Genomic DNA, 13,971 nt, shown 5'->3' with positions numbered 1-13,971 from the left:
CGACCCGGTCCGGTCAAAAATTTTCCATCGTCTAATTTTTTTCCTCTCATATCAACAGTTAGTTTTCTCAGCCTTGTTCCCAAACGTTTTTGAACATGGCCTAGACATTCGATTTTGCTAATAATGGCATCTCTATATGGCTTAGAGTTCACCACATTATTGTATGCCTTACTGTCACCATCACGCAAATATTTGGTGTACCGTATACCTCTTTGTTTCTATGGTGCGATGAAATATTTGTTATGCTCCATGAACTTCCATACCGCCACGTGTTCCTCTAAAATTAGCCACACAGTTGTGTCCTTCATGTTCATTGACTTTACGACATTTGCAATATTTTGACATTATCTCGACATCTAACACTTTACTGGTGTCTACACTCGTGGCAGTCACTACTCCATTCAGAGAAGTATGTCCTCTTTTCTGCCAACTTACATCAAGTGCAACTGCAATATCCGAACATCCATCATTTTCTTCCACTGCTTCTCTAGCAGACAGTTTCATGCTTTCCTCACTGACCTCACATACAGCTTTTTCTAATATTGCTGTAAGTTTTTTAAATTTATTTGGTGATTGATGTATGTTCATCACTGAACAAAATGTTCTCCCTGCAGCCATGCCCTTCCCAATAAGGCATAAACTAATCTAGTATTGATTTCATGAGGGCCACTTGCATCTGGTTTTGAAGAACTCAAAAAAAAATCACAGCAGAGCATTTAGTGCAAATTAAATCCAAGGCAATTGCTAGGCCTTTTCTCCCACTGGCACTCTCACAAATTTTCACACTCTATGACTCGCCACACTGTCTACTTGTACAAATTTGGAAATTACATCTGATAATATTCTCAAATTTATGATAATGTTACTGCAACCCTTGTTGCTTACGGTAAATTAGTTGTAACTCTCTTGAAATGGTGAGAGCTTCTTTGATGATGCACTTGTTGAAGAATTAGAATTAGAAACATTGTTGCCAGGCAACATAACCTCTTGTACAGAAAGCTTTCTAAACTTGTTTCCTCTAAATTGTCGTTTCTTGAAAATGCCTTTACGTTCCATCATCTTCAATAAACACAACAAAACACACGTAAACAAGCAGTGCAAACGTAAGTATAACAACTATTTGCAATCTCACTTGAACAAAACTAACCACGTGTTTGAAAGCGTGTTGTTTACAAACAGCAGAAACAAAAGAATACCGACCGTTGCATTCCAAGGATAGCCAACACACTCGGGAGTAAAAAAAAACTAACGTGCAATGTAGGGTATATAAAGATCTAAAATATATGCAGAAAAGTGGGTGTGGCACATAAACACACGTGGTAGGAAAATGCTCTTTGAATGCTCGAAAAAAAAATTTTCCAGCAAAATTCTTTTAGAGTACTTAAATGAAACCATAATCTATTGAAATATGATGAAAACCGAAAATCGATTATTTTCAACCTGTACGACGGTGTGGTCCCCTGAAGATCGTGCATTGCTTAGGAGAGCTACAGAAGACAAAATTTTGAAGGGGGGGTATGGCAGAAACTAAAAGCAATCTTAATTTCATTGTTCATCATATTTTGTAGTTATTGTGCAGTTCCTAACAATCCTTTCTGTGTTTGTTGGACCATTCATACAATATAATTTAATGTAATATCGTGTTGGTCCTCTTTTTGCCTTGCATAGTGTAGCAATTCGAGATGGAATGGACTCAATAAATTGTTGGAAACCACTTGCAGAAATATTGAGCCATGCTGCCTGTGTAACCATTCATAATTGTGAAAGTGTTGCCAGTGCAGGATTTTGTACACAAACTGACCTCTCGATTACGTCCCTTAACTGTTCAAGGGCATTCATGTCGTGTGATCTGGGTGGCCAAATCATTTGCTTGAACTGTCCAGAGTGTTCTTCAAACCGATCGTGAAAAATGTGGCCCGGTGACATGGCGCACTGTCACCTACAAAAATTCTATCGTTGTTTGGGAACATAAAGTCCACGAATGGCAGCAAATGGTCTTCAAGCAGCCACACATAACCTTTCCAGTCAGTGATCAATTCATTTGGACCAGAGGACCCAGTTTGTTCCATGTAAACACAGCCGACCCCATTATGGAGCCACCACAAACTTGCACAGTGCTATGTTGACAGCTTGGGTCCGTGGCTTCATGGGGTCTGCAGTATGCTTAGAACCTACCAAAGGAAATCTGGACTCATCTGACCAGGCCAGGAGAGGAACTGCAGGCGACGTCGTGCTGTTAGCGATGACACTCGCACCGGTTGTGTGCTGCCGAGCCCATTAATGTCAAATTGAATCTCACTGTTCTAACGGCCATGTTCCTCGTACATCCCACATTGAATTCTGTGGTTATTTCACGCAGTGTTGTTTGTCCGTCAGCACTGACGACTCTGCAAAAATGCCACTGCTTTTGCTTGTCGAATGAAGTCTGCCGCCTACTGCGTTGCCCGTGGTGAGAGGTAATGCATGATATTTGGTATTCTCTGCACACTCTCGACACTGTGGATCTCGCTCGGAATATTGGATTCCGTAATGGTTTCTGAAACAGAATGTCCCATGTCCCCAAGTCCAACTAGTGTTTCGTGTTCAGAGTCTGTTATTTTCCATCGTGCGGCCATAAACACATTGGAAACCTATTTACATGAATCACCTGAGTACAAATGACAGTTGCACCAATGCTCTTCCCTGTCACACCTTGTGTGAATGCTACTACTGCCACCAATATGTGTGCATATCGCTGCCCCATGATTTTTTTCACCTCAGTGTAATTTGAATGCTTCTGTTAAGAATTCACTGATGAAATAGTATTCTTCACTAATTAGCGAGTTTGCTTTCTTCGAGTCTTCTCATTTCAGCTTTATTTTTGTACGTTTCAGCCTGTCTTCAGCATGACAGTTTCTTCTCTTCTTAACAAAGAATTGTTGAACCGAGAAATTAAATTTAAAAAACCTCCTTGGGCTTTGTTGGAAACATGAGGAGATTTTAAAAATTCGCATCACTGCAAGACCGTGCGTTCATACAAGAAATTGAATGATTGCCAAGAAGTATGAGATTTTGTTCAGTTTTAAGAGAAGCTATAAATGTTATCAATTTCTTTGAATCTGACATTTGTTTCCAAGTAACAATCAACAAATAGAAGAAGAATACATAGTTTGTTGTAGAATCGAAATGTTGTGGTTGAGTAACAGGTGATACAATTACTGCATTCTGGCTAGTCAGTGCGCTGTATGTGCAGTATAAGAAGGTTGTGAGATGGCTGATGGGAACACTTTACTTGACAGAAACTGAATGACATTGACCGATATTGAGTGATTCCTGACAGCTCCTGATTTGATTTAGCAGATAACTCTGTGTTCAGTGCATCTGCATCTACAGAATCAGAGTTGGCAAACTGAGTTAATGATCACTGAAACGTTGCATACAACTGGGTCCAAAATTGTCCTGTGTGTTGACCTGTTAGACCCATTAAACGTAGTGTTGACTTAAAAATCGGTAGCAATTGGAAAACAATCAACACCAATTAAGACTGTTGAATTTCTGTTGACTTGGTTGCTTTCTTCAGCCACAGTGCTGTGAGAGTCTTATGTAGATTGAATGTGTAGTAGCACGAATGGTGACTTCGACATTTATGTGAAGTGTTGCCTTTCAGCGTTGATTTTTCAATTATCTTGCACGACTGATAATGACAAATAATGTCAAAAACAAAGACAGTTGCTTTCTTGCTTGGCAAAAACTGAATATTGTGGAATTTGTTTTTCAGACTGAACTGGAGGAGATCGAGTCCCGTAATGAAGAATACCCTCTGACACGGGCCCTTCTAAGTCTTCTGGACGTGTTGACCGACGTGCCCATCCCTCGGCTCCTTGGCTTAGGAACTAGGGCTCCAGGCTTTGACCCGTACTTGAATTTTGTCATCAACTCTGTATTTCTGAGGTTCAATACTCGCATATATAAAAATCCGAAAGAGAAGGTGAGTTGTACAAATGCTCTGCCAATTCTTTTTACAGTAGCTACTAGTTCGAAGAAATATTTCTGTTCTCTCTATTTTATACACGTTCTTTTATTTCAGTGGGAAGTGGCTAAAGGATGTGTGAAATTATTTGTGAAACTCTTATCCCAGTATGAACCACAAGAAGAAGATTTCTCGCCACAATATGTAGACCTTCAGTCTGGAGGCTCATCACAAGTTAATCCGCCCCCTGGATATCACCTAATGGTTAATTTGAATTCCAAGACTGAGTTGCTACAGCGAGTAAGTACTTGATGAGAAGTGGTGGAAACTTCTCTCTCTCTCTCTCTCTCTCTCTCTCTCTCTCTCTCTCTCTCTCTCTCTCTCTGTAATATGGAACCCCTATTGCAGTAGACACGAATCAGAACAACTCTCCGTACTTGTTGATTCTTTAAATTACTGTTACTGTCGTAGTGACACATATATATGTACACATAAAAACATGTAATAAATCACACTGGTCATTGCTCTGTGTGGATTGCCTGGGCACTGTGTAGTCTACAGTAAGCAGCATGTCAGTATGTCTTTGAACTGCTGTTCATTGAAATACCAGTAAAATTGCCATTTTTTATATAAATGAGTTGGTCAGTTCCAATACATGTGATGCCACAAGAAATAAATTTTGTAGGTGCCAGAAAAATGTATTATATCCCACAGAATTGTTGATTGTCCACTCACTTCTAGAAGTTTATGAATATTCTGTAATCAATAATTGGGGGGAGGGTGGGGGGGGCGGTTTGCCAGTGCCCCTTCCTGCGGAGGCCTACGCTTGTATATCTTTCTCACTTCCACAATACTAACTCCAGTCCCACTGCCAAACATAATTTGTTTACTTTTTACAGATCACGCTGCTGGGTTGCTAAGGATCTTATTTGCATATGGGAGTTCTGTGCAGTGCTACCATGTCAACAATGTAATTCACTTTTGTTTTAGTTGTTTGTATGATTTTGATTTGGAGATGTTTTTATTATTTTCCCCCTCTCATATGTAAACAGCTGTACTTTACAGATAACATGTGTGAGCTCATTACTTTGATAATTTTAATTTTTTTGGTTTCAAGAAAACGACAGTAAGGAATATTGTTTGTTAGTTTACAACAATGTTTTTCAAGGCATTTATTTGCAGGGCTTTGCTCTTGTCCGCAGATACTGTTTCTGATTGAAGAGGGAGTACAAATGTTGGATTCATTCATACCATTCCCTGGAAAAGAAGCATTGGAAGCAAGCCTGGAAAGCTGTTTAGCTTTACTTGATCGAACTTTGGTTTTGCAACCTGCTTTCTCAGCATTACTGAGTACAGCATGTACTCCTCTTCTTATTCCTGGTCTAAGCCGTTTACTTCTGGATGTGAATCCACGCAGTGGACAGACTGACTATTTGTTGCTGATAACCAAGTGAGTCATAAAAAATTTTCTAGAAATGTGGTGTGTTAAGTTTGAATGTTGTAGTGAGTACAAGCTTTCAATTTATTTTTATGAGACACATTTTCCATTACAGCTAATGTAAATAGATAAAAGTATTCCTATCAAATAATGAAAAATCCATGATTGAATGTAACAATATTATGAAAAGGAAAGTTGCTGCTCACCATATAGCGGAGATGCTGAATCACAGATAGGCACAACAAAAAGACTGTCGCACATAAAGCTTTCGGCCAGCGAGGCCTTCGTTAACAACAACAACAAAAACACACACACACACACACACACACACACACACACACACACACACACACACACACACACACACCACGTCTGCAGTCTCAGGCAACTGAAACCACATTCCGAGCAGCAGCACCAGTGCATGATGGGATTGGTGACTGGATGGGGGTAAGGAAGAGGCTGGGGCAGGGAGGGGGGAGGGATAGTAGGGTAGGGGTGGTGGACAGTGAAGTGCTGCAGATTAGACGGAGGGCAGCGGAGAGGTGGGGAGGGGGCTTAGCGGAAAAGGAGAGAAGTAAAACGACTGGGAGTGACGGTCATTGTCCTCACCCCTCCAACTCCTTCCCTGTTCCCATTCCAGCACTATACTGCTCTCATTCCACCACCGCTCCCAGTCTTATTACCTCTCTCCATTTCTGCTACCCCCCCCCCCCCCCCCCCCGCGCCCCACATCTCCCCTGCCCTCTGTCTAACCGGCAGCACTTCACTGTCCGCCACCTGTACGCTACTATCCCTCCCCCTCCCCTCCCCAGCCTCCTCCTTACCCCCACCGAGTCGCCAATCCCATTGTGCACTGGTCCTGCTGTTCATAGTGTGGTTTTATTTGCCCAAGACTGCATTTGCATGTGTGATTTGCATTTGCGCTCGCTCGTGTGTGTGTGTGTGTGTGTGTGTGTGTGTGTGTGTGTGTCGTCTGTTTTTTACTAAGGCATTACTGGTTGAAAGCTTTATATGTGACAGTCTTTTTGTTGTGCCTATCTGTGACTCAGCATCTCCGCTATATCGTGAGTACTACTTTCCTTTTCATAATATTGTTAAAAGTACTCCTACTTTCAGGACCACATGTTAGTTCATCAGAGAGAAAAGAGTTAACCTTTGGGGTAGGAGGCACATTACTCAGAATCTAGGTTAAGGGGGTGGTGGGTTATGAGAAGGAAGAGACAGAAACCTAGAGAAAAAGGTGTCACGTGATCGTGGGTAGTTCACCTGCTTGAAACACTTGGGCAGGAGCTACTGAAAGATAGCTTCTTTGAGTCAGTCTGTAAAACACGATTGTGGTAATGCTGTCTGAAACAAACTGCCTGTGAAACACATGGGTCCAAGTTTAAGCCCCATTCTGGTACACAGCTTTAACAACAGAAAATGTTTTAGGAGTGCTGCTTTTTATTGATTTTGTATGTTACTTTAAGAATTAAAACCACCAATCACTTTTTTATGTACTTTTATTCATACTGATAGCCATTTTGGGATTTTGTCTATCTGCAGTTGATGTAATACATATTTAAAACTTAATTTAATACATTGTTAAAAACGTTGGCTGCAATTCACGTGCTGCATCACAGTTTTTAACAGTGTGCTAATTGCAGATTTAAATGAATCATACCAACTGAAGGTGGGTGAAAGCCTGAGACACACATTGGAATAAATGGAAAGACACTTAAAAAAGTGATTGGTTGCTGTATTTCTTAAGGATGCAGGGTACTTTTCCGGCTCGATATTATGTAAAAATCAACCCCTATTTCTTTCATGCACCGTTTATAATGTCTGTTTTACAGATTTTTTGTTGATATCAGGTAATGCAGCACACTTTGTAAAGAAATTAAAAGTATTTTGAGTATTTTTGAACCTGCTTAAGGTTATTAAAAAAAAATACAAAGAAATTGATGCAGTTTTTTTTCCAAAATGCTTCCTCAAATTGAGGTACCATTTAATCCAATGTTGTACATTTGAAGGAGACCAAATTTTTACCAGATATGCATGACATGATGGCTGAGGTACTAGACCTATTTAATTCCACCTATTATGTATTTTACAACGATAAAAAATATCACATCTTACATTTTAATTTTTATATTTTTTTACTAATGAAAATGTTATTGTTTCTATAATTTATTTGATTCTGCAATAAAGCTTAGGTCTACTACACAAGTATGGACTATTACAAGCTACAGAAAAAAATTAGAGCAATGCATTATGAACTTCAGCAAATATTTGTACCTGAATCCTGAAAAATACAACTTGCGAGAAATTGCGAATGAAGATATGAGTCCAATTAAACTGTGCCTCAGAACATTCCTGAACCATAGTCATCATCCTGCAGCATATCTTCCTCTTGGGATTCCAGTTAGCACTTCTTGCTTCTTTGGTAACTTGAAGAGCTAATCTTCAGCTTCAGGCACCCATTGTCTGTCATATGCAAGCAATTGATATTCCATATTAGAGCCACGTTTTATGCCTAAATTTCTCAGGACTTCGGCCATTGAAATATATAACTGCATCTAGTACACCAACTTTTAATGTAGTTAGTCCTACAAAAACATTCGTGGGTAATCTTCCCCATATGCAGTGGTTAAAACTTTCATTTGTATTCTGATTGCCCCCCATGAAGACATGTACTAAGCAAAACAGGGTCACTCAGGTATCTAAAAATTGCTTTTATTTCATTCATAGTAAGCTCAGAAAGAGAATGCTTATGATGGTATATTTGACCACTTTCTTTTGCTTTTTGGTAGCCACACCAAGAATCTGCTTCTTTAGGGCAAGGTCCATGAACAGGATGGTCATCTGTGGACAACTTATGAAAGTAGGTGGCCCATACAGCTTTCCTCATTGCTGTAACATCGTTCAGAGGTGCAGTTCATCTAATGGCCAGTCCATAATTACTCTGATGAAGGTATATTTCAGTTTCTGTCAATCTGCCTCAGCCAGACAGAGATTTTCCATCAGATAGCCACGTTCCTTTCATTTCTCTTTGTAGCTTCCTCAGTCCAGCACCCGTCGTCTTTTGAACATGTCCACAACACTCTAGTTTTGTTACCAAGGCATCACCATAAACATTGAACTCATTAATTTTTTTGAAAGCTTTGGAGTCCCCATCGCCTAGGTGCTTCATATATCTAACGTTATAAATGGGCGCCAACCTCTGAAATATTTTTAGAGCTCCATCACACTCCATACCTCCACTGTAACAATCATATCTTAGAACACTGATGTCCAATCTGTCCTTCAATATGTCCTTCAGTGTTACCATGGCAGGTGTGGTAGTACTTAGATAAGCACTCAACATCAACTACTTTTCCATTCTCCAGAGAAAGAAGTAGCACTTACTACACCATTCAAGCAACAATGTCCTCAACGTTGCCATGTCCCATCAAGTGCAACAGTGATGTCCCTGATTCCACTAATATTTACAGTTTCTTCTACTGCACATTTCATAGATGCTTTAGACACAACCTTCAAGGCAACTAAAAATATTTTTATGTACTTCCTGAACCTACTGGGAGGAGGAAGAAGGTCCATCAAACCAAAAAACGTTTGAGCAGCCTTTTTTTCCTTTTTTTCATATTGTGTGCATTGCATGCATTAACTTCAAATTCACATCATATGAATTATACATAGTGTTCGAAGTCATTTTCGAGGTAGATTTATTGCAGGATCTACACAGAACTACTAATTTTGACGCTAAACCCTTCCTGCTACTTATTCAGTTATTTCCAGACAGTCTACACCATCACATTGTTTGATTTCGCCACTTCCTTTATCAAAGAAGATAAGATGCCCACATCAACAACAAAAAATCCTCTGCAAACAGTGTCATTCAGTAACACGTGAACATTGTTTACAGACACTAGAAACTTGCACTGTTACCAACATATACAATATATCATACGTATAATCACCGGAAACAGAAAGTTCACAGTTCTTTTCGAAATAATACTGGTTTCTGTTACAGAAATAAAGGGGTTGTGGCAGCATACACGACCGTAACTTTAAAATTTGGTATAAATGTATATACCAATGAAATCAGGAAAGACTATAGAATTTAATAAAGTCATAAAAAATTTCGATTTTTTCCACCATTTATAAGTACCATGTATCCTTAAAGTAATATAATTTACAGCCACAAAGCTCAGCAACCAGTGAAATGGACAAAGAAATGTTATTTTGGGTGTTTCAATAGTTGTATTGTAATTTGTGTCCTGTCAGAGTAAGTACTAGCCAGATCATCTCCCTTTGTAAATTCAAAATAAATAAATAAATAAATAAATGCCATGTGGAATGGTAGGATTCTATGTTTCTCATGTTTGTGACTCGCATTCTATACTAGAGTACCTGTTACACTTTGATTCATAGTTCATTTCTGTACTAGTGTTCACATTTTAGAATGTTCATTCACATATTGTTAGCTTACACATAGGTAATGGTGCCATTACAAGAAATATACGTTTATAAGTCTTTGCATCGTATTTACTCGACACTGTGACTGCATACTGGTTGCTTTTATTTGCAGTTTATCTTTACTTTATTGCAATTGTGGGTATAGTATGTATCATTATACATTTTCTTGGGCTTAATATTGGCTTTCTGTTCTCCCATGTGAGCAAGGTCACTGGAAAGCCCAAGGAAAAAGCCAGGACAGAGCAACAGACTATCCCAATTTAATTTTTATACTTCATACGTTTCAAATATACAAAAAAGGAAATATTTCAAACCTTTTGTCATTTGTAAATACCTGAAACAGTGACTAAGTCAGTGCTTTAGAAGAAACATATTTCTAGCAGTTTTGCTGCTTTAGTAATGAGTTTTGGTAGGAGTTAAGATGTTAGGGTTCATTATTTGTTTGTAGAGAAATGTTTAAAGACGTTTTCTCATGCCCGGAGTGATAAATCTTCGAATCAATACTTCGTGTCATATAAAATACTATTTTTCTCATTCGAAACAGGTATTTGATCTTTGATCATTTACACAAAAGAAATTTTGAGTTTAAATGGCAGATGGTTTTTGTCAGCGTATACAACAGCTGTTTATCGCTGTTTGCTGCCGATTTGTCTGCGTTGTCTGGAACACGTCGCTACAGAGTCAAGGTACGCCTGGCTGGAACACAGTATTGAGTGGTGATGTCAGGACTGTCAGACGTGTAGCTGCTTAACCAGGGTGCTAAAAGCCCTAGCCATTTAGACGTCCTTTCCCTCGATGGTGTCCTGCTCGGTAGGACAGCTTCTCCCAATACATACGTGTAATTGAATTAACATGGCAGTATTAAATTCTGGCAAAATACAGATATTTTCTTGCAAGGGAATAAAAACACATAACTGTTAGTTGTTATTGTTAAGTACAGTGCCAGTCCTGTTGGTATTTGGTCACATTTCATGTCTTTTTACTTTCCTCTTTAGTCCATGGTACTGTTGCTTGTGATCACTCGCTATGACAATGCTTACACAGTTTGCCGTGTACCCATATGTTCATCATTCCTATTCAGCAGTATACAGTTTTGTCACTGGTAGCCACTGCATTAGTGACCAAGTACGGGTGAATGACTGCACGCTATACACTGTTCTGAATGTATCTTTCACCGTCTTTGCACTTTGCTCATCCTTTTAACATCTGTCGTGAAGCAGGAATTTACATTGTTGCTCGCATAGCAACTCGTGTCTATTCCAAAAGTACTGACTGTGGATTTTTGTCCATAATACCACTGCCTTTTATGTTTAATTTGTTTTAATTACACTCTTATATTACACCTTTCGTGTCCCAGATTTAAGCAGAAGTGTCAGTGGATACTGTTTTTAAACCTTCACTGCTTTTCACGGTCATTCCTTTTGTGATTATATTGACATACTGATGAAAATTCAATATCACACATTGCTGTTACTAACCACTGTTCATAAACAGTTGCAGTTACAACAAAATTTCCTTGTTCACTATGTCACTATCACATTTTGTACAAAGTTCATGTTAGCACATAATTTTATTTCCTGTTACTTGTCAAACTAAAAATTCCTTTTTACATAATCTCATCTACATTATGGTATATCTTCTGTGTGTACATTACTTCCTTCCTGCACAGCACTCCATGTCACAGTTTTGAAGCAACTGATCCTCAGGACTTGTCACTCAGCCTCTGGCCTTCTTTTACAATAGTCTTATGATTTAATTAACAATTAGAATAAAATATATTTTTTGTTTCTAAGTAATATTACTTTATAGGACTGCAGTGCATGTTTTCACTACATATTCTAATCACATTACTGTTCTTATCCCTTGAGAATGTTTTTATTTCATCCTCAAAAATTGAAAGCTTAGCATGCTCCTAAAGGCATGACTCTCTGTTTATCACATCCTTTTTTTTCTACGACAGTACATGAGATGACTCAGTGCTTCTAAATCCTTAGACAAGTAGTGTTGTGCGTAGTGCTTATGTGCAGTATCAATTTAAAAAATGACTCTCTCTCTAACCTCTTTACACAGTTGTTATTAATTTTAAAAATACAAGAAAAATTAAAAGATCTGTTTACAGATAACATTTGCTTTTGGGTAGTGTCTTGTTGATCATTGGATGTATTTTTGTAAATCCTTGTAGTCACAGGATGGAGTAAGTAGCATGACAATGTCTTGTGTGGTGCTACCTTAATATCACACATATACCCTTTTATTATTCCTGAAAGTTCAGGAAACACGTTAATCTGTCCAGTTAACAACAGAGTTAGTTCACTTTGCTGCTTCATGGCTAAGTGGTCACATTCTTTCACCTTGGAGCTAACGAAGTTGAGCTCTCTAGGTAGTCTTCATATTCTGTTTTCGGGTAATGATAATCTCTGTTTGATAAGTCGCTGCTAATTTTCAGTATATTTGTTGACTTGCATCTCACCTGGACACGTTGACTGTATTTGCCATGTATCTCCTTTGTTTTTTTTGACCGTCTCCAGTACTGTTCTTTTTCCTCTATTCTCAGTCCTGAATTCTCTGCTTGAGAGGTATATCTTACCCTCTCCCTCCCACAGGAATTCACGCCCCAGGATGCAGGTTATTGCCAGCCCCTTTCACTACCAGAAAAGTGCACAATAGAGCTTCTTTTTGAATTATTACCTTAGTTTTCACTTGGTTCTTTATTATTTGAGACTAAGCACCAATAGTCTGTCACCTTACAATTTTGCCCTGGAAATGTGAGTAGTTTGTGGGCCTGACTTACCTTTTTGAAAAAAATCATAACTTAACACAGTAACGGATGCCCTTGCATCAATAATTGTAGTCCCAGGTATGGCTAATATTTTTTGCCTCGGCTACAGCTGGCTCTAATACAGCATCGTGTTTTTTACATGTTCCACTTCTGACCAACAGTTCTTGTTCTGTACCGGTGCCCTCATTGACCCTCACCGTATCTGTAAGTTCATTGGAGTTATTAAGTGTCCCATGACCGACAATAAAGAATTTATTGTGGTCGGTCTAGTTTGTTGAATGCCAGAAACTTGGAAGGCTATCGTCTGTCACCTCTATTACCCTGATTCTGCCAAGTTTGAGCATTTTAGTTTTTAACTTGTGCTTGGTTACTGTTGTCATTCCTAGTCATACCCTTGTTATTTACAGGTGACCCCTGATTTTGGTTTCACTGCATGGGATATCCACTCTACTATTGGTGTATCCATTTAGTGTTACCATTGTAACTTGCATTGAACCTGTCATCATGCCTATGTTCACTGTTAAACTGAGGGTGACCATTGTTGTTGTTGTTGTTGTAGACTTCAGTCCAAAGACTGGTTTGGTACAGCTCTCCATGCTACTCCATCTTGTGCAAGCTTCTTCATCTCTGAGTAACTACTGCAACCTACATCCTTCTGAATCTGTTTAGTTTATTCATACCTCGGTCTCCCTCTCTGATTTTTACCCTCCGTGCTTCCCTCCAGTACTAAATTGATGATCCCTTGATGCCTCAGAACGTGTCCTACCAACTGATCCCTTCTTCTAGTCAAGTTGTGCCACAAATTTCTCTTCTACCAAATTCTGTTCAGTACCTCCTCATTAGTTATGTGATCTACCCTTCTAATCTTCAGCATTCTTCTGTAGCACCACATTTCAAAAGCTTCTACTCTCTTCTTTTCTAAACTACTTCTCATCCATGTTTCACTTCCATACATGGCTACACTTCATACAAATACTTTCAGAAAAGACTTCCTGACACTTAAATCTGTCCTTGATATTAACAAATTTGTCTTCTTCAGAAACACTTTCCTCGTGATAGCCAGTCTACATTTTATATCCTCTCTACTTCGACCATCATCAGTTCTTTTGCTGCCCAAATAGCAAAACTCATCTAGTACTTTAAGTGTCTCATTTCCTAATCTAGTTCCTTCAGCATCACCTGATTTAATTCGACTACATTCCAATATCCTTGTTCTGCTTTTGTTGATATTCATCTTCTATCCTTCTTTCAAGACACTGTCCATTCTGTTGAAATGTTTTTTCCAATTCCTTTGCTGTCTCTGACAGAATTACAAAGTCACCAGCAAATCTCAGAGTTTGTATTTCT

At 38.8% G+C, this 13,971-nt stretch overlaps 1 protein-coding gene across 1 annotated transcript in view; it reads left to right on the top strand.

The window, feature by feature from the left end:
* LOC124612680 (nuclear pore complex protein Nup205) overlaps positions 1-13,971 on the top strand; it is a 314,008-nt gene that overhangs the window by 167,320 nt on the left and 132,717 nt on the right. The window contains exons 14-16 of the mRNA XM_047141009.1: positions 3,758-3,967; positions 4,067-4,249; positions 5,152-5,399. Of these exons, the coding sequence (XP_046996965.1) occupies positions 3,758-3,967; positions 4,067-4,249; positions 5,152-5,399 (641 nt within the window). The remainder of the gene's footprint in view (positions 1-3,757; positions 3,968-4,066; positions 4,250-5,151; positions 5,400-13,971) is intronic.

This window comes from Schistocerca americana, chromosome 4 (assembly GCF_021461395.2).
Source record: "Schistocerca americana isolate TAMUIC-IGC-003095 chromosome 4, iqSchAmer2.1, whole genome shotgun sequence".
NCBI lineage: Eukaryota > Metazoa > Arthropoda > Insecta > Orthoptera > Acrididae > Schistocerca > Schistocerca americana.
Note: the sequence above shows the minus strand (reverse complement) of the source record. Positions and strands in the feature narration are given on the sequence as shown.